Source organism: Mustela nigripes, chromosome 3, assembly GCF_022355385.1.
Source record: "Mustela nigripes isolate SB6536 chromosome 3, MUSNIG.SB6536, whole genome shotgun sequence".
NCBI lineage: Eukaryota > Metazoa > Chordata > Mammalia > Carnivora > Mustelidae > Mustela > Mustela nigripes.
The window spans coordinates 188960247-188985018 of NC_081559.1; the positions used below are offsets into that span (position 1 = coordinate 188960247).

Consider the following 24772-nt stretch of genomic DNA (forward strand, 5'->3'; position numbering starts at 1 on the left):
ACTGTGAGCTCAAATATCCACCCACACAGTCCCAAGAAACGTAGGATTGGGCCCTGAGGTTGGGGGTTCTTAACTGAATGTGTGTCTGAAATAATGCCCTGTCATGGGCTGGAAATTGAAACAACCTTTCAGGTTAGGAGGTGAGGGAGAGGGAGCCAGACGCAGACTGGAGGGACCTGGGCCAGGGGACAGTGGGCAGGGTTTGTGAGCGGTTAACCCTGACGCTAAGTCCGAATCCCCACAGAGTAAAAGAACCAACACTTTCAGAGCCGGACCTGAGCTTGTCCCCAGGCTTCAACTCAGCGTGCCCCGGGCAGGTCTGAGCAAGCAGTGTTGTTACACTCACTCAGGGAAGGAGGAACCCTGGGCTCCCGTCGCTTGTTCAAGGTCACAGAAATGTGACCCAAACCTGCTTCATTGACTCAGAACAAGACACTTGTGTCAAAGACGACTCATTACCTCTGAAATGGGGGAGAGAGAGGTCCTCTCTGCCTGTGGGGTCTGGACACACTCCCTTCAGTCTCTCCACTCCGTAGAATATTCCGGAATGCTCATTCCTCTCATACGCCTGGCTTCCCAACCACTGCACATCTGGGCTATCTGTGGGACTTGTGTCCCACCCCTCTGTCTTCTCAGTCACCACCACACACAGGACAATTTAGGGGCCAGAACTTTACACTCATGGTTTTGTGTTTGGTCCTAACAATAGTCTCCTAAGAGGCATGCAGACGGACGTCCCCATTTTAGAGATGAAGAAACTGAGGCTCCAGGCTGTTAATGTATTTTCCCAAGGCACCAGGTAATAAATACAAGCCACCTGGAACACAAAGATGTCTGTACAAAGCCCTTAGCACACAATTTTTCTGATTCTGTGATTCTGGGTAGAATCTGGAGGAATCTTATTTCCCTTGGGGGTCCCCAGGGGCACAGGAAGCCACTGACACAGTGGCCAGGGTCATATTTCTGGAAGACACTGCTCCCGCACTGGGGCAAGCCACCTGGGTACTCTTGGCCTGGACGCCTCATGGGTCTCCCAGTCTGTACAGTGTTTGCTGGGGCAGCAACCTTTTCATGTTTGCTTTTGTCTATGCAAAACTTATGGTCTCTCCACCTCTCCGATGATTGTTATTAAAAGCCAAGTACCACAACCAACCTTTACTCATAATCAGTAAAAGCTGACTATCTCCAGGACTCCCTTCCTCTTTCATTTTTAGCTAAGCTGCTAGGTTTTCAGGTATCAGAGAAGGAACCTTTGGCTGTCACTTACTTTGCATCTGCCCCATTCCGTAATGACATTATGTTAGGGGACGCGCTACAGGAGCGACCCAGTCATTGCAACCACGCCAAGGGGTTGTTCTCGTCCACCTTCCACGAACAGGGCGCTGCGGCCCTCAGAGAGGGGGATCTTTCCCCGAGGTCTCACAGAGCCCGGACGCGAGCTTGGGCCTGTGTCTCCCGAGAAGCCATTTCTCCTCCACGCTCTCCCTTTCTAGTCACTGGCCCGGCGTGATAACCCACGGCCTGCGGGCCCCTTTCACCTTGAAACACCCTTCAAGACCGCACACGCTTTAGAATGTTAGCAGAGATACCCAGGACGGCGAGGTCCAGAACCAGGAGTGGAAGACACGCACACCATGGAGCAACCTCTTTCCTCTTCCCGCCAGTAGCGGGAGAAGGGAGGAGGAAGGAGGAGCCCTGGCTGGGGACAGGGTGAGAAGGAGCCCGCTTCTATGTGCCTGGCCCCCCCTTCAGCACCTTCCTGGCACTACTCAGCGGGTTCTTCACACACGCCAAGGCACAGAGGCACACAGCGAGCCTAGGGTTGCCCAGAAGATGTGGGATATGAACGCCGAGGTCCCAGAGCCAACTTTTTACTATACCTCCCTCTCACCTGGGGTAAGATGTCACCTCCTGGCCTGGCATTCAGGCCCGTCGCTGTCTACCTGGGACCTCCTCTTCTCACTCTATCCTTTCCTGTCACCTCCATCAAATCCCGCCCCACGGCTGCCATCTTGGAGGGCGCTCCCCATCCTGGCCAGTGTGGAACACTGGGCCCTCCTTCCTGGTCCCGGGGAAACATGTCCAAACAAACAAAGTGCAGCCCTGGTCTTAGGAGCTTGTTGGAAAAGCCAGACTAGGACACAGCTCACTGGGTCATGAGGCAAAGAGACCCCGTTCTAGGGAAAGGTCGGCATGCATGGGAGCCGAGAACCCAGGCAGTCAATCCTGACTCCGAACACAGATCAAGGAGGTGGCTTCCTGTTGCTTTGCCAGGCAGGAAAGGACATGAGTGGCATTTCACAACAAAGTCTCAGGGGTCTGTAAACATGTGGTGCACTTAAGGAAGTGCCACCTGTTTGTGGCTGCAAATAATGGGCCATCCTATTTCTTCCCGTAAGGTTGAGATGAGCTGAGTTTTACCTACTTACGCAGCCTTCACAGGCAGCCTGTTTTAGCTGGAAATCTATAGTCTGCATTAACAAGAAAAGAGCAGATTAAGGGAGCAGGGTGAGCGCCGAGTCAGTCACCTGGCTTGTATAGGGGACCCATGCCCATCCTAGACACAGGCACCGCGGGGCAGTTAGCCAAGAGACGCTTCATTGCTCTGCCACCGCGGGGTGCTTCTTACCGGAATAGTGATTCACCAGGTCCTCCAGGCACTGGAAGGTGAGCCTCGGGGAGATGTAATACCAGTTGTTCGGCAGGCGGAAGATGCGGTAATGCTTCACCTGCCTGTGTCTCACCGAGAGGGAATAAAAACCTGTGGGAGATGGAGGATGGGTCAGAGGCGTCCCACAGGGCTCTGCCGGCCATCTGGAGAGCCCACAAGGTGGAGAGACTTCCTCAGCCTTGGGATGCAACAAGAACACCCAGACGTGCACTCCCGCATTTGGAGGAGCGGCCACTAGGACCCCCACCTTTGGGGACTACGCTCCCTCTGCTGAGACCCCACGAGTGTGCTCCTCTCGTGGCCCTGACCCGCTGGCCACACGGATTTTCAAGTGCACCTGCTTAGTCTTTGCTCTGTGAGCTTACCGTGCTGGGTGCTCCCACATCCTTGTCTGGATAGCCACCACGTCCTGGTCCCTACACCCTCTTGGTTATGCCTTACGCTTGGTTTTCTCAGAAATGTGGAGAAAGTGTCAGCTGAGACTTTTTCTGGGTATCCCCAAGAAACATGTCAAATATGCCGTTTTGCCTTAAGTGCCGTAAAGGTAGGGATGCAGTGTGGGCTAGGAGGAGCAGAACTTTGGACAAGCACCTTCCCCTCTCCTAGCCTCGATTTCCCTAATTGGAAAGTGGGAGACTTGGAAGTAGGTCCCTTCTGCTCTGTCCTTTGGGTTCCAGGAGTAAAAAACACTCAACAGACGGTGAGAAGAGTAGGACGTTAGCTTTTACTGAGCCTCTTCAGTCTCCACGGGCTGCTCAGGGGCTAAGCTATTTCCCAGTGCTGTCCCCAGATATGTTATAGCTGCAGAAACGAGGCTCAGAGCCCCTGAGCACTAGGGCTGGAGGCACGGAGCTCGGGATCCGACCCTCGTCCTGATGGCATTCGACCTTTGCCCCAAGTCTGCCCTCTGAAGCCCGTCATGCATTTTCCTGTTACAGTGACAGGAACAAGAAGTCTGGTGAGCAGCTCAAAGGTGGCAGGTGGAAAATGATCAGAACTTTGCATACCCAAGGGAGCAGAGCCCGCCACCCCCGACCCCACCCCCAGCCCCACCCCGGCCCCACCCTGCCCCCAGCCCCAGGCTTGGCCACAGACCGGACAGCAGCTTTGATTTTAGATCAGCTCTGGCATCTCAAGCTGGGTTTTTCCCTCTCTTGGCCATGCCAGCTTCGAAGTTCTGTCTGAGTCTGGGTCTCCCACCTCTGGGAGGACGTGCCCAGGAAATGTAGCCTTTGCTTTGATCTGGTTTCCGCCTAGCACCTTTGAGCTTTTGTGAGAAAAGTTGTTCTTGAATTTTCTTTACCATAGAGAGATGGCCCCTGCTTCTCCACAGTGGGGCCGTTGCTCATTTAGGTGAAGGGCTCCGGCTCCACACTGCACTGGCCCTCAGTAGGTGTGTGGGAAAGAGTCTCAGGTACATTTTCTCTCCTTTGATACTTAGGCTACGAGAAACAGCCAAGAACCTGAACATATCTTCTGTTTTTCTTAGTCAGCCTGGGAAAGCCCGAGCTGCTGTCTTGCTCCTGTGAGTCCAGGTGCTTACCACATCCCAGGTACTATGCGAAGCCCTTCCGAGCGTCAGTCTCATGTTCTAGGAGAGGGTGCCCGGGCTCAGTGAGACAGGTGTCTTCTCAGTAGTGCAAACAGCCAAAACTAGAACTCAGAGCCCTTGCTCTGGACCATGACACAGAGTCCGGATCTTTGGTTTTCACTGAATTACTTAGTGTTACATGTCAGAAAGTTGTAATGATAATGCTCGTGGTGAGTATGAGTATCTGTCTGCCTGACCTGATGCTCTACGCGGTCTGAATTCAGTGTAGGGCACAGTGGAAACCAGTGTTGAAGGCCTCCTGCTTAGCGAGAACTCCATAAACATGGTCATGTTTGCATGGCTCCCCAGATGAGCACACTGCCCTCGGAGCAGCAGACGACCTGCCCAAGGCACAGAGCTTAAGAGCATGGGCCAGGCTGACTCGGCCCAGTGCTGCCGACACCTGCTGTTGGCTTTGCTTCCCAGTTGATGGGACATTTCCCAGCGGGAACCTGCGGGGCTCATTGAGTCCTGTCGTGGCTGTGCCCTGCCAGATCCCTTCTCCCTGGCTCTGGGTCTCTAGCTTCCAAGCTGGCCTCTCTGGAGGTGTGGAGGCTATAGGGAGCTTACTAGATCGGATGGGTTTGCACGTGTGGGAGGAGGCAGAATGAGCCCTGTCGTGAGTCAGCCCCAAACCTCCCTGCTCCTCTCAGCCCTGGCACGGAAAGGCGAGTCGGAGGCCACTCACCTTTCTTCGTCTCACTCTCTCGGATCATGAAGGAGCCCATCTTCGTGTCTGGCAGCTGGAGCAGCTCCTCTGCCTTGTCTCTGCCCAGCCCTTCAAACAGCCAGCTGGGAAGGAGAAGGGAGGCATGAGTATCCTGGGCACACCCTCCCCCAACCAGCCGGGCGGCGCTGAGATTCAGAACAAGGTCCAGTTCGTATAAAACTGTTGGGATTAAAAGGAGGGGGCGATTGGTCTTTCCTTCCTCCCTTCCTTCCTTGTTTCATTCCTTCTTTAAATCTATCAGATAAAATTCCCGAGTGCCTACTGCATGAGGCCACAAAGATGCGCAAAGCATCTTTCTCATCTTGCTCTCCAATGCCAGCCGACCGTGACCGTTCTGTATTAATGACGTAGACGCATTCTAAACCACGATAAGGTGCCTGTTTGGCATTTTGTTCAAGGTCTCTGCCTTGTATTCTAGCCACCCCACGGCTCCCTCACCACCCCACGAAGACAGTGACTATGTCTGTCTGTTCGTCTTTGTGTCCACAGGATCGAGCCTGGTGTGTATTTGTGAATGACTAAATGGGCATAAGAAAGACAGGGTGATGCATAATTCCACCAACCTAACAAGCCCCGCTTTGCATCCATTATATTTCCCTCCTGTCTTCTCTTGTTCAGCGTATTTTAAACAAAGTTGCATGGCACGATGCATTGACATGTGTTTCTTCCTTTTTTTTTTTCACTTAACCATAAAAAAAAAAGCAGTTGTAATACTGTAGTCCAGCTTTCCAACAGAACGTACACCTTCCATATGACAGCCAACACTCTTGAATATGCCTTTGAAAGCAGCTCTGTGCACAAAGGAATCTATGTTCTAAGGAAATGGGCACTTTCTCATTTTGCAAAGCAGTCCCCAGCCAGATCCCAGCGTGGAAGAAAATGCTTTGTTAGCACTTGGCTGGGGTGTACTCAGAAGCAATTATACCTCTTTTTAAACAGTCTCTGTATTTTAGGGGGTGAACCTTGGCTTCTAATCCATGGGTCTGAACTAGTGCGCACCACGACAAATACTAATGCTTCGTCCCATCGCATCCTTCCGCATCCCCCAAGGCACGTAAGCGAGTCCTTCTGGCACTGTGGCTGTGAGACAGTGATAAGACCACAGATTTATAATCGGATACCGTTTATTTATTTACTGGCCTCCAAGAGCACTTTTGTTATTAAGATCGTGATTCGGCCTAATATTTTAACTACCCTCTTAGTTCTGCACAACATCTGCATATTAATTATCCTAGTGTCTGCGACAAATTTTCATTCTCCCCCATCCTTCTAGGAAATTCCACTCATAAACACGAATTCAAGAAAAAACAATAGAGACAGCCAGGCATGAATACGCATTACAAATATCATGCATATTGTGGGCATTGAAGTCGGATCCTCACAGTCACCCCCTAAGACAGGTAGTCTTGTCTCCCTTTCACTGATGAGGATACTGAGGGTCAGAGTGAATAAGTAATGTTCTCAAGTTACAGCATGTCAGCCACTGGTCAAGTTAGACTTGCGGAGCGTTTTTCTTGGACCTCGAATTCCATAGCTGTTCTCCGGCACCGCCTCTCTTCCTGGTCGGTATTTGAAAGATACCTACTAGACTGGAAGCTTCGATGGGCTGTGATTACATCCTACTCCTCCAGGCTCCCCACCACTGAGCCCTGGCCAGCACGCAGCCCCACGCCTTCAACATGAAAGCGTTGATGCGTGTTTGCTCAATGAGTGCATGGGTCGGTGACACGCAGCTGACTTGGAAGAGTTATGTGACCGACACATCTTTCCAACCACGGCTGTCACAGCCGCTCTTGTCCAACCACCTCTGTTTCCCTTCATCATCTTTGGCTCAGAAATGGCTTTTGGTATTCATGATCACAATCCGTGACATTGTAATTAAATGCAGAGAGCTACGTTCTGCAAAATAAGCAGGCAGTTATCTCTGTGTCAGCAGGTGTGAGTGTGTAAAGAGGTTATTTCTAGAACCCTCCAAATAAAAAAGTAATGCTTTACTTTCTTCCTTCTTGTATGCCGAGGTCTGGCCTTGGCAAACCCCCTCATGGGGGGCTCCTACCACGGAGCTCAAGGAGCCAAGCTATGTGTATTCCGGCGCGGAGTACTGGTCTCCAAGGCACTCCCAGTCTGCACACCCTCAGAGGAAGGCAGTGTGCTTGTCTACTCCTCCGCCATGCCTTGTTCTTTCAATTTTCTCTTTTTCTGCCTGACTTCTCCATTTGTCAAGTTGGGTCCTTAAGTGTTTGGGGCAGTCAGTGTTCTCTGTGTTCTGGATAGGATTTGATAAGAATCTGACTAAGATGTTCCGAGCGCTTACTCTAATGCCAGGCATCGTTCCAAGAACTATTCATGTGTCACCTCATCTCCTCGTCCTCACAGCCCTGTACTTTGGTCTTACTATCATCGTCCCTGTCGTTCTGTATTGTGAACTCTGCCTGACAGATGAAGAAAGGAAGCCGAGACAGAGCTGTTGAGGAACTCGCCCACTGCCGCACGGCCTGCAGGGGACAGAGGCAAGATTGCAACCGAGACAGGCTCACTTTTAGCAGCTGTGCCCCTTTAATCACAGCTGACGACTGCTTATTGCTACTTGCCAGGAACGCAGCATTGGACGGGAAAGGTCCAGCTCTCTTATCTTACTGATGGGGAAACCAAGTCTCAGATAGGGCAAGGGTTCATCAAGGTGACACCCTTCCTTATGGACTGAGTGAAAGAGCGGCTGTCTTGAAAGTTCCTTCCCACGGTGCCATGCTGGGATCCCTCTGTGTGTGCTCACGTGTCGGTAGCATCAATATCATACTTCATAGGTGCCATTTCAGAAGTGTACTCACCCGTGGTAAACTCTGGCCACACATATTCCAGGGATGTAACTCTCTCGGCCAGTGCTAAGGGAAATGGCTTTCCACCAGCCCCCTTCGCTGGAAGAACAAGAGCAGATACGGAGGGTGGATGGGTGAGGGGCAAACAGAACCCATGCACAGAACAATCAGATTTGACCCGGGGCACAAAGGGCTGTTTCTTTTTCAAACCCACCATTGGCCACATTTCCCCGTATAAAACTACAGTTTTTAAGTATAGTTCTCATTCCAAGATAACCAGGAACCCTTCCCATGTTGCTGGCACTGGCCATCTTTTGGGGATCCACAGAGAATGTGACAGAATTGGAGAGTTTTTAAAACCAAGTGTTTACTGTGCAAAATTGCACCCGGCAATATAACCAAGGTAGTTTTTCTGCATCAATGAGAATCTAAACAAAAGGGGCTGAGAGCCCCTTGTTTGTTCTAGAGCCCATTTTGGGTCATAGAGAGATGGCGGATGGAAGGCAATACTTTGTTTGTCCTCAGAAGCTTCCGCAAACCCCTGGGTCCTCCTGCCTGAGCTGCCACCACATTGGTCTGTAACATCAACACTGTGCGGGTCGAAGATGAGACTGGCATGAAAAGCAGAATTTGGACCATAAAGGGTCTTAAAAGCCAAGTTAAGGAATTTAAATTTAACCCACCAGGCAATGGGGAGCCACTGAAGACTTTAGACCACTGGTAGTATTAAGATTTAAGCCTAGGATCTGTTGTATGGATCAAATTTCTTACCTGACAATAGGACCAGAGCCCGAGTGGCCTTGGACAACTACAGCTAAAATCTAATGATTCCTGCTCAATTCAAGTTCACCCTTTTAAAGGACCGTGAAACATTTGGAAAGGGACTCACTCAGAAATCACTCGTAGTTTCTCCCCTCGACGGAATATGGGGGGGCTAATGTCAGGAGATGGGTAATCACTCAGCACAGCCAGGAAGTCACTGTCCAGTCCTGGGGAAACAAAAGCAAGGCATGTTCTATTTCACAGGGAACTGAAAGGCAACTGACCCCAGGGACAGGAGGGTCATGATCAGTCCCTCTCACGGACTTCTTAGCTGGAGACACATGACTTGCTTTAGCACAGCGGTTTACAGCAGACCCTGCTCTGCTCAGGGTGGTGACACAGGAACCCCAAGGTCGGTGAGCTTCTTCGATTTGAAGCCCGCCTTGGCCCTGACATTCTCCGCTGAGAAGTGGGGATCCTGAGGTCCTTGAGCTGAAGTCACAAGATCTGGCTTCGAGGTTTGCCTCTGTGTCTACTGATCCCTGTAATCTAGGGCAAGTCCCCAAATGTCTTGTAGCCTCAACTTCCCCATCTTTAAAGTGGGGATAACACTACCCCACTGCAGGGTCCATATGGAGATGAGATGAATGTATGCTGCAGTGCCCTATGAATGATAAGGGGCCATAAAAACATCTTTTATTATTACTCTCCTTGGGGTTGTGAGTCCCCATCTGTCGCATACTGGGATCGGGGGTATCATGGTTGGGCTACATGAGTTCTGAGACCGCACCAGGACTCAAAGACTGTAACTCTGAAACTCCACAGAGCACTTCCTCCTTGTAGAATATGAGGCCGCGCACTGTGGGTCTTTTCAGTAGGGACTTTGGGGTGGAAGTAGGAGAAAAAGGAACTACTTTTCATCATATGTACATTGAAAGGAATTCTGGTGACGTTTTGGGAAAAAAAAAGCCTACTGTCCGGTTTGTGTGAGTGCAGCTTACTGTCAGCTGGAGAAGGAGTGATCACATGCGAATTCACTTTTTGGCACGAAGCAAAATCCTGTTTTATATGGCCTTAGCAGTTTGCTGGAATTCAAGTACATTAGATGCAGGGTAATATTGGGGTATAGTTTTTGGGAAATAATGTACCTTATGAGTGGGCCAATTCCATATCTGTTTGCTACGACGTTGGGTTTACCCTCTATCTGCTGACTGGGCATCTGCACTCAGAATTCTGCGTGACTTTCCATGTATTCATTCACTCAGCACGTGCTCCCTGAGCACCTACACTGGGCCAAGCATGGTGAACAGAGCAAGCCAAGTCTCTGTGCTCCAACAGAACTCACATTCTAGAGAATCCATAAATAATCATAGGAGGGGTCATCACCTGCCCTCTTCACCCCAGGAAAACCAGGAGAAATCCCAGCACTTGGGTATGGCAGGCTTGCTGGCCCAAACTGGCCACTTTTGGGATCCAGACACCCCCATGCTGGGACTTCTAGACCCCACCCCCTTACAACTCCTATATCTGGGACTCTGTGACTCACCAGTGCCCAGACAGAGGAAACCCAAAGACAGCTTTAGTAGTAGCATGCATCAGAATGAATCAGAAGCCACTTGTCACCATGGAACAGCACGTTCAGAGATGTTCTTCATTTGGGGAAGATGAGCCACAGACAATAAAGCAGATAAAAGCAAGTATTGTCAGGCATGAAATGGAAACCAAAAGTGATTTGTGCTGGCTGCAGTCACTGAAAGGAGTCAGGCCTGGTCACAACTGGCCCAGTGGTGCTTCCCTGGAGCCTGCAGGGACACCTCCCTCCCATTCTGCGTTGCTGGATTAAAAACAAACAAATAAAAAAAGATTTTTTCCTCCTGTAGCCCAGACCCCAGCCCAACAGTAGGAGGCAGCGCTGCCACTGGGCTAGAAGCCAGCAGTCCGGAGTTCTGATAAAGGGTGTATCCAGATTTTGTGAGGCATGAAGCTCATGCAAATTTGGAACTCCTCTTTAAGAAAAAGAACAAAAAAGAAATTGCAAATACAAAACTGGGTACCGTCCCTAGGAAGCTGTGGTGCCCATGAGGGGGGAGAGGGGGTGTTCACACAGAGGATTTGGTCAGCTTCCCAGTAAAGTGGCCCCGATTCTGAGTTTGACTTTGCGCTCTGAGTGCGCTGCATCCTGCCCCTCTGGGGCCTGCATTAATGTGGAAAACGAGGGGTTGGAAGACACTTTTGTGATGGAAATCTGGGCTAATGGCCCCAAATATGAAGAAGCCGCTTATTAATACGGTCTCCACTGCTCAAGAACAATGTGACAAGCTGTCGTGTTTTCAATTTGCCAGGATGCCCCATCTTTAGAGCCCATGGACAGGCTGCTCCCTCTACCAGGATAGCTCCTGCTCCCCCCTTTCTCATCCCTCCCATCCCTCTGGGAGGTTTGCCTGATGCTCCTGCTTTATGCTCCCCCTGGGGTTCTCGGCTTTTCCTTTGAGGCGATTACCCAGGTTGTATTCTGGAGTTTGCAAGATGTGGGGAGAATGAGTGTGAACTCCACTGGGAGTTGTCCTCCAGCCCTCCTCCTGCACCTGCTTTCCCATTTCAGATGCTCAGGGCAGATTTGTGGAATGAAACCAGGGAGACATCTCTGTGCTACTGGGCTCCTCCTGTCGGGCTGCCTAAAGCTGTCCAAGGGAAGGAAACCTGATCTGTGGTAGCAGCATGGTGGGTGGTCTTCACAGAACCAGCTCCTTGTGAAAAACAAGGCTGGAGGAGAGGCTCAGCTCTCTGCAGCCATCACAGAACCTTGAAATCGACCTGCTATCTAGGTGGGGGTTGGGGCTTTGATGTCTTATTCACCATGAAGACTCAGAAACAGAGCAACTGCTTTTCCTTACTTTAAAAACAGAAACAAAAACACGATCCCATTATCAAAACAATTGTCTCAATAGTGGAAAGAGGCTTCAGGGGCTGGAGAGTTTCAATTTCACAATAACAGCGTAGAGCTTCCTGTGGAATTTCCATAATAGTGATGTTTTTATAGCTATAAAACACTTCCATGTCACCGAGAAAGCCTCACAGCGGGGCTTTTGCTTAAAAAGGATGGCCTTGGTGTGGTCCTTTGCAAAGAATTCCAGGCCCACCCCTGCACTGGTCTCCTGGGCCCCTAGGGTAGAGTACACGCAAAGCAGGAAAGTCAGGTTCACTCATGGAGCTCAAGCACCCTGTCAGGTCCTCCTGGAACCCCAGGTTCTGGGGAAGGCTGAGAATTTAATCAGATAAGTGATGTTCTCGGGGAGAGGCACGGAGGGGATTATCACGGATTTAAGATAAGGAAACAAAGCGGGTGAAGAAGTGTGCCGTGCACAGGTGAGAAATCCAGAGAGGATTTTCAGAAGAGAGAATGGGCTTTGGAATCAATCAGATCTGGCTTCAATTCTACCTTCACCACTTAATTGTTCTGCGATTTGGGGAAAGATTTATTTTTAACCAATCTGAGCTCGATTTCTTCATGTATAAGAATGAGAAATATCGAAACCTACCCTGTACAATTGGGGTTGGATTCATGATGCCGCGTGTGTACAGAACTCCTCCTGGGTTCTGTAAATATGCTAATACCATATTTATGGGATGGGTGGGATTAGGGTTCATAGCCCAAGTCCAATTTCAGCCAACGGTGTTCTAAATTTTGAAAAACATCTGGATGTGTAAATTTGAAAATATTCTGTTCTAAATACAAACTCCGTTTGGGGGAGAACAAAAGATGGAATCTGGAAGACCAAATATTTACCAATGGCTCAACCTGAAAATGTGTCGTATTGAACAAACTGTCCAAAAGTATAAAATGGGAAATGAATCCAAAAAAGGAAGGAGACCCTGGCAGAATTTATTAGCCACAGATATTACTTGGTCAAAGGAGAACAGGCCTTTTTAAGCATTATTATTCTTCATAGAATCATTACCATTCCTTTTTAAATGCTAAAGACCTTTCAGTAGATTCATTTATAACTCCAGGAAAACCAGCCTTTCAGGACTCCCAGTGCTCCACAACACCCTCGGGAGTGTACAATCTTATTTAAAAAATGAAGAAACAAAGGCTGGGAGAGTTTTCAGTAACTGCAGTGAGAGCATGAGGGTTGTTAAGCTCCCGGTCATGTCCCTAGGCCACAGAGTTCTCCATGGTGTGTAATTACCAGGCTCTCCCTGATGGGTTAACACTTGCTACTTGACAGGTTGGGACAAAGGCTGACTCCAGATGAGGTTTCCAAGCTGGCAGCAGTAGCTGAGTGCAGTTGGTTGGCAAGGAGCTGAACAACCCAGGGCTTTCAGCTTCTGGTTCTGTACTCCCTTGAATCATGCCCAAATCCATGGCCTCCAGAGGGCCAAAGCAGGCCTTGCTTTGAGTGTCTTTTATAGGAAATATATACACACAATGAACCAATCAGAGAGGGCTGGTCGGACTGGCCTGATAGGAGATCTACAAAGTTCTGTTGATCCCCACGAACCACAAATTGTACCTGTGGGTCCCCTATGGTGGGTTGAAAAGTGAGACACAGCTGTCCACAGGTTCTGTCCTGTCCCACGACTTGGCTGCCCCATCTCTGAGATGGGGTAAATTGGGACCGAATAGGTCCCAAGGCTCTCACAGGGCACAGTGAGGTGGAGAGACCAGCTCAGGAGCACAGAGTAGCAAGCCGAAGGCCCAGTCTCAAAACCCGGTCGGTCACCTAGCAGCAGAGGGGCAACCTCTAACCCCAGCCACCTGCTCTCCTCATGCTGCTGAACACCCACCCGCACTACTACTTACTTACTTAACCGTGTCTTTATGTTAATTTGCTTTAAAAAATATATATATCTTTAGCTTCATTCTAGGCACCATGAAATCATGGTTTGAGGGACGAGGTGTGTTTTGTATGGTCTCCATCACAGAAGTTGTACGTTCAGTGTAAAGAGATGAATGATCGCGTTCTGCCTAGAACCGTCTTAGTGGGATGAGTAAGACCCAGGTGGGAAAGGTGGACCTAGTCAGAGACCGGAGGCACGTTCCCCTGCAGGGCCCCGGACTGTCTGGGACAGCGATCACTTCCTGCAGGTGCCGGAGGACGGAGGGTGGATTTGTGTAGAGCACTCGTCTGGCACGTTAGACGCAGAGTCACTCTAGTCATCCCCTCGTACAAGTGAGACCAGAGGGGCACAACGGAGACAAAGTGACTTCTCTCATTTCTCACTGGGTGTTAGGACTAAAAGCTGGGTCTGGGATGCGACCTTTCGGCTTAAGCCAGGGGGCTTATAAGGAATTCCACGGGCTGTTCCCCTCGACCCTCATTGAATTCTGATGAGTAGACCTGGGGTGGGGCCCCGCGATCTGCGTTTTGGACAACTTTCAGAGGCTCTGATGCAGGTGGTCTGAGAGTCATTCAGGGAGAAGTGCAGGCGGGGTCTGAGACCTCCCTGCCCCCTTCCTCCTCCTCAGAGCCCCTCCCATCTCTTCTCTCCATGGGCAGCCCCCTAGGTGCTATGTAAATGCCAGCTTAGCATGATCCCCGCTTGCACAGAGGGGGTCTGAGCAGTGTCTGGGCTCGAATTACAACCTAGAGATCTCGTTTTAGGACGGTGATAAAAGCTGAGGAGTGGAAAAAAAAAAAAAAAGAACAAGGTAAGGTGGGGGGGGAATTATACCTTCAGATTGTCTTTAAGGTAGACATATGTCATTTCCGAGCTACAGTCTATTCTGTACTGTGTCTGGCTCAGAGCAAGAGTTTGAAATAAGGATAGAATTGTAGAGGAAATGAGTTACTTGGGATGATTGGGAGGCAGGTCACGGAACCTCTAATTCGACTGCATTAAAACTTTTTTGGGGGGGATGGGCATTTAGACAGAGCCTAGTGCAATTGGGTGACCTTCCCAGTGGAGTTTAAAAAAGTGATTCCCCTGGCATTTAATAAGTAGTTACTTTGTGCTATCATTGCTGTGAGAAGGGAATTGTCCATTTGAGAGCTGAGCCCTACCCATCTTTTGGGAGGCCAAGTGACCTACCCCAGGTCAAATGACTTCTAGGGGCAAGACTCGAAGCTCAGCAAGGTCGTTTGTCTCTGAGACCTGCCCCATTCCCATCAAGTTCTCCTACCTCTGTGGGTTTTGTGATTTTAGTCTCCAGGAACTAGAGCAATCAGGAATGTTCTAGAAGGCTTCATTTAGGAGCCAATGGATGGACAAAGCTGCATTCCAGGGCATACACCGTCCCCGCCTGGGGGACAATACACTCCTAAAAGCTCGGAAAATGTGTCTGTCTACAGTACAGGCGGGCCTCTGCCGATTCCTGTGTGGGGCCTGGGGCTTTTGGTGACTTGAATTCTCCGCCACTCAGCCTAACGTCAGAGGAAGCTCCACTTGTATGGGGCCAAGAACGCTCAGCTCCCCGCACTACTTCCTGACCTATTGAGTAAGCATGAGTGTTAGTTGAGTAGGTGCTTATTCCAGAAAAACCCAAAACCCCTGCGGAGATTGCCTAGAGACTAATTAATGTAGCAGCCACTGCAACGACTTTCCTCTCCTTCCTTCCAGTGGTTGGCAGGAAAAAAAAAACAAAAAACAAAAAAACAAAAAAAAAAAGAGGAAATTGGGTTAGGACTGATCACAAGGGAAACTTTTCAGGGGTGGGGGTTGGAAAAGGGCCGCTGCTCGTGCTTGATGTGGTTGCCTGGACCGCACACTGGGTCCGACCTGGGGAATTCTCCTCACCGGGGGGTGGAGGGCCGGGGAGACCCCTCTACCTCCTTTCTCGAGGTTGCCTCCCACCACCCACGCAGTGGAAAAAGAGAAACTTATTTCAAGAGAATTTGCATTCAAAAACTAAAGGCAAATGAGCGAGCCCTTAGAGACCCATGTTTTCATGGGGTTTGCTCAAGCATGCCCCCTCCCCTCCACCACTGGTGCGAAGACCACAGTACAAAATGGCCAGGGCGGGTGGGTGGGCGCATGCGGACGTACGTGCCTCCCGAGCAGACATGGGCCCAGGGTGCTTTCGACAAGAAGCCCTGACCCGAAGGGGAAGGGGTTCCAACCTCTGTCCTGGAGGGAGAGAGTTCTTTTGTCTTTTCCTCTTAGGCTTAAGGAGGGGCATTGGAACAGATAAAGGCTAGAGTGGCCCTGCCTTGGGGACTGGAGAGGAGGGTTGGCTTGCAGGGTCTCTGCAGGCTCACCTGGGAGCCTCGGAGGTATCAGGAGACCCTGTGTAACTTGGTATCTCTGTTCTGGAAGCAATGAGAAGGAATGAGTAAGTAGAGACAGGGTACCTGGCACTGTCCTCTCTCAGCAGGCAGGACAGCGGACATCTGTGCATGGAAACTGTGCAGGGTGTGGGGCTGCGGGAGGCCCAGGGGACTCAGGGCATTAGCAGAGGGGGCCAAGCACCAGCACCGTGACCTCAGATAGGAGGTGGGAATGTCCCAAGGGGACTCACCCTGGGGACACAGATGGATTACCTGACCTTCTGATCATCCCTTTCCCAAGACCCTCAAGGACCCACAGAGAGTGCACCGCCACCCCACCCAGAGTAAAAGGGGCTTTATTCTCTGCCTTTGCCTTCTGCTTGCCAATGTCCCCTTCGGGCTCTCTGGACAGTCTCTGAAAGGCTCCTGGGCTTCAGGGGTCTGCCTCCACCTAGCAGCACCGCGGGAAGCTGATTTCTGTCATCACCGCCTAACCCGTGGCCTTGTACCCTCCCCCTAGGATGGCTGGCCCTATGATCCTACCAGTGGGACCCAGGATTCCTTTCTTTTCAGGAAGAGTTCCTCGAGCTAGTGTCTAGCTTCATCCAGCTGCACTGCAAACGCTTCTGCAGAGATGTGATCATAGTAAACCCACCGTCATATTCTATCGCGGCTGGCTGGCGGGGTGTGGTACGCAAGAACCAGGGGTTCAGAATCAGCCCGGCAGGGGTTAGAAATCTGAATCTTCCCATAGCAAATCACACTGCCTTCATGAGCCTCAGTTTCCCCACCTGCCAAACAAAGGTGGAGCAAGAGGTTCTCGGAGTTCCACCCCACAATGCCAGCAGCCGCTCAGGGCACCGCTGCTCTGTCTTTTTTAACACGCAGTCATGAAACGTTCACCACAAGCCAGGCGAGAGAGGAGGCATCTCTGCACCCCGAGCCGTTTCAGCAGCTGTCAGCACCCGGTCACTGGGTCTTGGCCATGGCTCCCGAGCGGTGGAATCAAGCATCACACCCAAGATCCAAGAAGCCAGACTTACCATCTGGGCTGGGCACAGGCCTTTCTGGAGGTGCTGGGGTGGATCGCATGCTGTTGCCCATCGCTCTGTCTCCCTGGGCTGTCGAAGATGCTCGAAGCCTACAGCACAGGGGATACACACAGCAAGTCAGCCATGCGCCGACCCCTCTGGGTGAAGAATGACCCAGTTTAGAGTACATCGTGTATCATTTTTCAGCAGCTCACTTCTCGAGGGGCGGGTGTTTTCATGTGAAGTTGAGATTCGTGAATGTTGGTTACATTTGCTCAGCCCTGGGTCTTTTATCAAGGGAATGACAGAGAAAACCACAGAGAGGGAAGTTACGAGCAAATGCTGTTGGTGGCAGAAGTTTCCATTCCTCCGCACCCCGGCTGGCGGAAAGCAGCCAGCGGTGCCTCATGGGCAAGGCGAGGGGTGTTTCAGAGGGGCCGCAGCTCCTCCCCACCCCACTCAGGACCCCATCCCAACCCCCATGCATGGAAAGTTGGGAGCACCTGAACCCCAAGGAGATGTCAGCTTGGCAGCCAGAGGGGGCTGAGCCGAGGGTACTTTCTGCCTCGACTTTCTCCTGTGAGCGTTTCTTCACATGCTCTGACCCACGGTGAAGCAGGGAAACTCCATACCAACGCTGCGTGCTTACGGCGCGCCCCACTTGCACATCCGCTGGGATTTCTGATTATTGTCTAGCCCCTGCCTCCTTCACCCCATTTCGCGGTAAAGGCAATGGAGTCCCCAGGAGGGTAAGCTCTCGTCTAAGGTCACGCAGCATGGATTTGAACAGCTGCTGCTGAGCCTCCGGTTTGTTCCATACTGGTCTGCGTGTCCAAGGGTGGTGACCTTGGGCATGTTACTGACCTCTGCCTGCCTGTGGCAGGGGGTCGTGGCTGCAGAATTAACAGTTAAAGCACAAAAAGCACTGAGAACATGGCCTGGCCTAAAATCCTTGTTAATGATTGCAACTTATAGTGTATTTTCAGATTGTCTGTAATGATAAACATTCAAATTCTGGGCCCTCATGTGAGCATTTTAGAAGGGAGCATAGATAATTACAGAAAACGTATCTTCCTGGGATCCTGGAAGCACAGAGAACAAGGCCCCACCCACAGAGCCCTTTCTGTTGGGCGGGGGGTGAGGAGGAGCGTGGAAGGGCAGCGTCCACCAGCCCTTGTCTCCGCCAACTGAAAACTTACACCCCCTCTTTCTTTGTCTACAGTATAGGGTGGAGAACTGAGTAACTTGAAAGGGTCCACAAGTTGGCCAACCCTACCCCCACCCTGGTCTTAAATCCTTCCTCTATGCACTGCATAATCGGATTCTGGAGATCTGTGCTCCCAGTAAGGCCCTCCAGAGACTGAGGAAGGTCTGTATCACTCCCTAATTTACCAAGGAGGAGGCGGAGTGGTGGGATCCTTCCTGTACTAGGAAACGAGAAAAGCCAAACTTCGTTTTGCTGGAAAGTTAATATATTTTAAATATCTACATAAAGAGTTCATTTAGAATCATGCTCTTCCTAAGATAACTACAAGCTTGCATGAACTGTAAGCCCAAAATGCACCACAGAAAGTGTGGCTGGAACGGATCCCACATCCAAGGTTAAAAACCCCATCTTCTGATCGTGTCCACTGAGAACGACAGAGGTGGTTCCAGGCTGTGACCCCTCTGGATAGAAGCCCCTCATTTCCCCATCATACCTCCCTCTCCCTTGGCCCCATATAGCTGAAGGGATGTCTCTGACCTTGGCTGAGCCCTTCCTGCAAGCCAGGTAGGTTTTAACAGCATCGCCCCTTGTCGCCAGCTCCTTGGCTGGTGTAGGCACTCAAGAAAATGTGCTCCTAAAAAGTCCTCAAAAAACCACGCCAGTGGAGGGGCTGGGAGCCTCATTACCTGCAGCTCGGTCCCCGGCCCTGAGCCAGCACCTGGAGAAAGGCAGGCCCCTGTGGTCCCTCCCACCGGACCGGGACCACGTGCCACCTCGGAGGCCCCAACTTAGGTCCAGGGAAGGAGCAAAGGAAGTCACCTCTGACTCTGAGGAGCCGGCTGTCCCCCAGCACAGAGCCGTGCCCCGTGTGCTGTGCAGAGATGTCCTGCAGAGACCTCTGTCGCCCCCGTTATGCTCCCCGTGCTTTCTGGAGCCCCTCAGTCACCCCAGATCTCTAGCTTCCCTGAGTGTCATTACCAAGGCCTGGAGAAAGCTCTCAGGACAGGCTGGGGAGAGGTCTTGGCGGGCGTCCTGTCTGGGGCTGACTCGGAAACAGGCCTGCTGTCCTCATCCCTTTCCTCTGCAATGTGTCCCCATGCCACAGTGCACCGCACAGTCACTTGACTCCCCGGCTATGCCGTTCTGCCCCCTGCAGCCTGACACGTGCACGGAGCATCAGTGAACCGCCAGGGATCGCACCTTGAACCCCGGCTGCATGTTGGGTGTCAGCCGCCGGCCCGCAGACATCCCACCGGCCCGGCCCTCCGGCTCCGCCTTCCCCTTCAGAGCCCCCTCTGGGCCACAGCCTCCAGCCTTCACCTCCCACTCCTTCCTTCCTTCATGCCTCAGCTCCCGAAAAGTCACGGGGAAAGAAGACTTTGTTATCTATCCCAGGGAATTCTGACTTCAGTCCCTCCCAACAGCTTTGTAACTCTTCTCAAGCCCGCGTGTGTGGTTTGGGGGAATTCGTGGCATCGGGGACGGGAAAAAGTCTCGAGGTTTGCATTTTGCAGGTGGGAAAACTGAGGCCCATCCAAGAAAAGAAACGTACCCAGGGTGGTGACACGCTCAAGGTCTGTCACACTCCCTCTGCCCTGTTCCTCGCACTCTCGTCTCTCTGGTCTCGGGTCGGCACGCACGCGCCAGCCCACCGTATCCTGCGCTGTTCAGAGAAAGGTCTCGGCAGCCCTGAGTGGTCTGCTTGCTGGCTTCCTGTGCTCTCCAGGAAGGAGTTAACTTATCTGCGAGAGGCTTTCATTTGAGCAGAGTAAAAATGCCCCCGGAGACCAAGAGCCAGAGTCTCCCTAATGAAATGGCTGTGAGGAATCTGATTTAATCTGTGACAGTTTTATGCAGGGGCTAGAGTTGGGAGAGAGGGTAGGAGACACATAATTGCTTCTAGGAACAATAAAGAAAGGGCAAAAGAGAAATGAGTTAATTAACATTAGATTGGAGCATTTGGTTTCTTTCTCCCTTTCCCTCGTGATGTCAGGGATCAGAGCTGGTATTTGCCTCTTAGCTTCCCCCGAGTCTTCAGACCAATCCTGTTTTCTTTCCGTGAACTTGGGCCCAAGCTGACTCTTCTGAAAAATGAGAGGAGTGAAAAAGATGGTCTCCAAAGACAGAGCTGCTTAGCCCCTTTTAATTCTAGGAATCAAGACTCGGCGAGTTTTTGAAGACAATTATTAGAAAGACGACCATCACTTTTCTTATCAGGTCCCATGGCAGAATCCAAACCCTGACTTCATCTTCTTCAGGGTCAAGGGAAGGCTGTTCCGATGGGTTCCATCCTCTGGTGGGCAATTGCCTCCCACCCCCCACCTCCCTGGGAGGCCGACTTGCCCCTCCCCCTTCTTGGTGTGGAGGTCAGCTGTGAGCTCATCTGTTCACATTCAGAGAGCTGGAAAGGTGTGGGGTAGGGCAGCAGGAGGCTCACCTACCTCTCCTGACTTTGGTGCCCGTGTCTGCTGTCCTTTCCAGGGGACCGTGCCATTGCCTCTCCCCAGGGAGGAGGGAAGATCACCTAGGACCCCTGGGCAGTGCAGATGCAGGGCATAGAGAGGTCCCATGGCTGCAGGGAGTTACCCCTGGGGGTGTGGGAGGTGGTGGCCAGCACAGGCTGTCTCTGGCTAGGTTTCTGTGTGACCAAATCAGGGATCATTTCACTGTGTGTTCCACATTATCTTATAAATACAGGGGGCAGGCTTCTGAGAACCTTCCACTCTGGATGGTGTCCTGGGACCCTTCTGTGTGCTCTATCCACTTTGGGCTTCTAATGCCGGGCCTCGCTGTCGGAAGGGCGAGTAGCCTGAACCCCACACAATGCATTGAAGGCAGAGGGTTGAGGGACCCCAGCTGTGGGAAGATGGGTCTGGGCTTTGTAATAAAACCAGGAACAGTTGGAGAAACTGGATGACATGGTTTAATTAATATAGAAATCTACTTAGGGATGCAGCCTTCCGTCTTGGCTTAGCAAGTTTCCCCACCAAGAGTCGTTATAAGTCCACTGACTTCTAAGGCATGGAAGTGTGATGCCCCCAGGGGGGCCCCTCACTGTCCACCACACCGGGACCCCAAAGGCGGCAGTAGTCCCTGGGGCCACCACTCTCACCATAGCTGATCAGCCCTTACTCTGTGCCCAGCACCAGGCGAAGCATTTTCTAGCCATCATACCCTTGTCACTCACAACTACTCCCTTTGAGAGGTGAGATACGTTTTGTAACTTGTCCAAGGTTCTATGACCGGTAGGAGGGATGTCTGGCTCCCAAAGCAGCTCTGTCAGATTCTAATTGCTGAGCTCACAGCCTCCATGAAATGTTGCCTTGCTTTCCTGCTCTCTGGTGCAGAGAGAAATGATTTTTTTTTAGGGCTCTCAAAGTAAACTTCTGGGACCACGCACTTTGGGAGGAGACTTTAATACGAGGGGCAGGCAGGTCTGAAAGGGTCTCTGGCGGGTCAGGTGGCAACATTTGGAAGCCACGTCTGGGGATCTGGCTGGAGGGGAGCAGAAGGGACAGGAGAGAGAGAGGCAGGGAAGGTGAGCTCAGGCCTCAGCTCTTAGGTCGCTTGCTGTGGTCCATAGAGCCGGAGTGAATCACGTGGAGTGCTCTCCACCCTTTCACAGTGTGAAAGAACTGATAAATGCTACGGGGGTGGGGGGAAGAAACAAGAAAATAATGGCTGACACCATCCCAATTTTATAAAAAAATAAAATGCATATGCATACATGTATAGAAAAATATGAAAGGAAATTATTTCCAAGATGTTTGCAAGGGCTCTCTCTGGGTAGCAATGTTATAAGGTAAACACACCCATTTCTTTTTTACAGGTTTCTAAAGTCTCCGGATGTTCTCCCACATGCATGAACTGCTTTTACCACCAGAATCAGACCTTGGACAGAATTAGACTTGAAAGGGTTTTTGAAGGCAGGCAAGCCTGAGTTGGGATTCCAGCTCCCAGCCTCCTGGCTGTGTCTTCTTAGGCAAGTTACCGCACTCTCTGGGCCTTGATTTTTAAACACCCACACGGGATGCAAATACGTGTCCTGCAGATTTGTTTTGAGGATTGGATTAGAGGTCCCATCTGAAGCAGGGATAGGTTTGATAAAATCAAATAGCCATAAGCTTCCCCGAGCTGGATCTCTTGGTGCTACTGGGGGTTGGTGGGCAGCTAACTGCTTGCAAGCTTGAGCAATTCTCTTCACCTTATTGGGACCTCAGTGTTCTGAAATACGATGGGACGAGGGTTGGGACGGATGATGGCTCATGGCCCTTTTGCCCGTTCAATGTGTCTGGTGCCAGGTTCCTGCCCAGTTGACTTGGGACTTGCTCGGGACTGCTGGGGGTCTTGTGCTATGCAGCAGGAACGAGAAGAGCTGGCCCGGGAGCTCGGCATGGGCTGGTTTCCCTCCCAAGGATCTCGCAGGATATCCGGGGGGCACCCCACCACATCCTGACCTCACCCAACAGGCACACCTGCCCCGTGACCCACATTGTTCCCTGTTCTCCTCTCTGGGCAGGTGCAACCACAGCGTGTTCCCCTTACCCCCGCAACCCTACCCTGTTCTCTTTTCCTGGGTCTCCTGGGGCCCTGGGCAGGGCCTGTAGCTAGCTCAGAAAAGTACATGCGTGCTCCCTTTCCCTCCTCCTGCCTGACTCAAGACCAGAGGCTTTCAACTGCCATTTGGAGGAGACCTTGGTAACCTCTCATCCAAGATATTCCAAACCTGTTGGTTGAAACCTGTTTTAAGAGTTTCCCCAGAAGCTTAATATGTAACATCAATCAAAGCAAGCTGCTGGTTGGGCACTCGGGGTTCAGCGCTCCTGCCACCCTACTCCCCCTGAAGGGAAAACCCAATCCCAGAATATATAAAGCACCAATTAAAAAATAGCAGTTCAGTGCCTTCATATTACAAAGAAAAGGCTCAGAGAGAGCAAGCAACTTGCTCAAGGTCACTCAGGAAGCTTGGACAAGGGCCATGACTCCCTGTCCAGCACTCTGTCTGCCATTCTGCCCAACCCCCATGTCCACGAGCCTGTGTTCTGGCATCTTCTGCACCTGCGTGCCCAGAAAGGAATTTCCTATATTACCAGGCTGGCAGGGAATCTCAGCTTTACCCTAAGACAGGGATGGGTACATCCTATAAAACAGTTTATGCTCATTTCAGGATGCATTGGGACGGAGCCTGATTTGGGGTCAGTTGGTGCTAAAGCAAATTTCAGTCTCACCCCTTAGTACCCCACTAAGCCTCTTTCTGTCATTTGTTTGTTTTCATTTAAAACATGGGCATAGCCACCAATGCCTTGCTGGGGTTTCACAAGGAAGGATTAGGGAGACGTGGTATTATAAGATGTGCAAACCGTGGGCTCTGTGTGGCCCCCCTGTCTGCTGACAGGGGCCGTGCCACAAGTAAGCAAGGGCTTTGGGGCCCAGACCTGGTCGCTGTCTATGCGATGTGGTGTCCTGCATGGCGAGACGGCCTGAAAGTCAGTCCTGACTCGGCTTTAATATTTCATTGTGTAAAAAGAAGAAAGTCCCTCCTCTCATTTGTTTCTTTTCTAGATCAGCTTTTTATGCACAGAGGCTGATGTATATAGATATATATATATATATATGTATATATATGTATATATGTATACACCCTAAACACCGGCAGCGAAAAGAAAAGTAAAGGCACATATTTGGTATCAGATTACACAGATACACAATTAAACAGAATGGGAAAACTATAAATATGAGCAAGCTTTTTCTTTTCCTTCCAAATCTGGCTACTTGGGAAATACAGGTTTCATCAGAAGGAGGGGGCTGAGGCAGATTTGCGTGCAGACATGAGAGGTCGCCTGGATACGTGGGCCCAGGGACGTAAAGTTAGTGACTTGTTTCCTATATCACATTTCACAGCAAGACTTAGTTGGGCTTTTTATTCACAAACATGAATCAACTGTGTGGCTCATAACCTTATTGCGCGAGATAGAAATTAATAGCTTGTTAATAACCTCATTTGCATATCCTGAGCTACCTGCTCCAGTGTCTCTGCCCCTCACTGGGGATCACTCATCACAGCACAGACTTGAGGGTTCTACCCCGGGGTGCTCAGACGGTTCCCCTAGTGGGACGGGGGTACTGGTCTTCCTACAAAGACCCCAGGATATTTGCATGTGCTGGCGGGGGGTGAACTCTGAGATACTCTTTTTTTTTTTTTTTCCACCTCCCTGGGAACCTTGCGTTGTCTTTTAAGTAAATTATAATAGTAACGATTACTTGTGTGATTGTTCAAGGAAAGTCTGTAAGTAAAGACAGTGGTCAGATCTGGTTTTACTCATGGCTGGAACAAAGAAGCTATTCCAAGAGGGAAACAAAACGGGATAGGTGGAAAGTGGAAAAACAGTGTGCACTGGAGAGAGAGTGGGTGAGTGGTATAAATTGTAACAGTGTATCAGTGTATCAGTAAATTGTAACAGTGATGGGGGGTGGGAGGGGGACCCGGTTGGGTTTCATTCCTTCCATGGTGTAAATATTCCCACTGTGGCTCATCTCAGATTTGCAATGTGACCTCACCAAACGCGGAGTTAAGAGATGGGTGCAGCGGGCCCTCACAAGCCAGTATGCCCCTGCTTCCAGGCCCCTGTAGCACGAAGAGACTTTCTTCTGACAATCGTCCTTACTTGGAACAGGTGCCTGAACACATCCCCGTTGTTATCGCTAGAAGCATCCACTACATGGAAAGTCTCAGTTAAGTATTTGAACTACACTGGC

The 24772-nt window shown here is 50.9% G+C and overlaps 2 protein-coding genes across 4 annotated transcripts in view; one reads left to right on the plus strand and one right to left on the minus strand.

Annotated features, from left to right (window-relative positions):
- Positions 1-24772, plus strand: part of TG (thyroglobulin) — a 236969-nt gene that overhangs the window by 151584 nt on the left and 60613 nt on the right. The window lies entirely within an intron of this gene.
- SLA (Src like adaptor) overlaps positions 1-24772 on the minus strand; it is an 82166-nt gene that overhangs the window by 4127 nt on the left and 53267 nt on the right. For 2 of the 3 annotated variants that reach the window (XM_059395199.1, XM_059395200.1), the window contains 5 exons: positions 16822-16919; positions 8698-8797; positions 7821-7907; positions 4951-5054; positions 2630-2761 (listed from right to left, as the gene is read on the minus strand). In XM_059395199.1, the coding sequence (XP_059251182.1) occupies positions 2630-2761; positions 4951-5054; positions 7821-7907; positions 8698-8797; positions 16822-16882 (484 nt within the window). In that variant the 5' untranslated portion in view covers positions 16883-16919. Of the gene's footprint in view, positions 1-2629; positions 2762-4950; positions 5055-7820; positions 7908-8697; positions 8798-16821; positions 17129-24772 lie in introns of those variants that run through there. The other variant, XM_059395198.1, reaches the window with a different exon arrangement.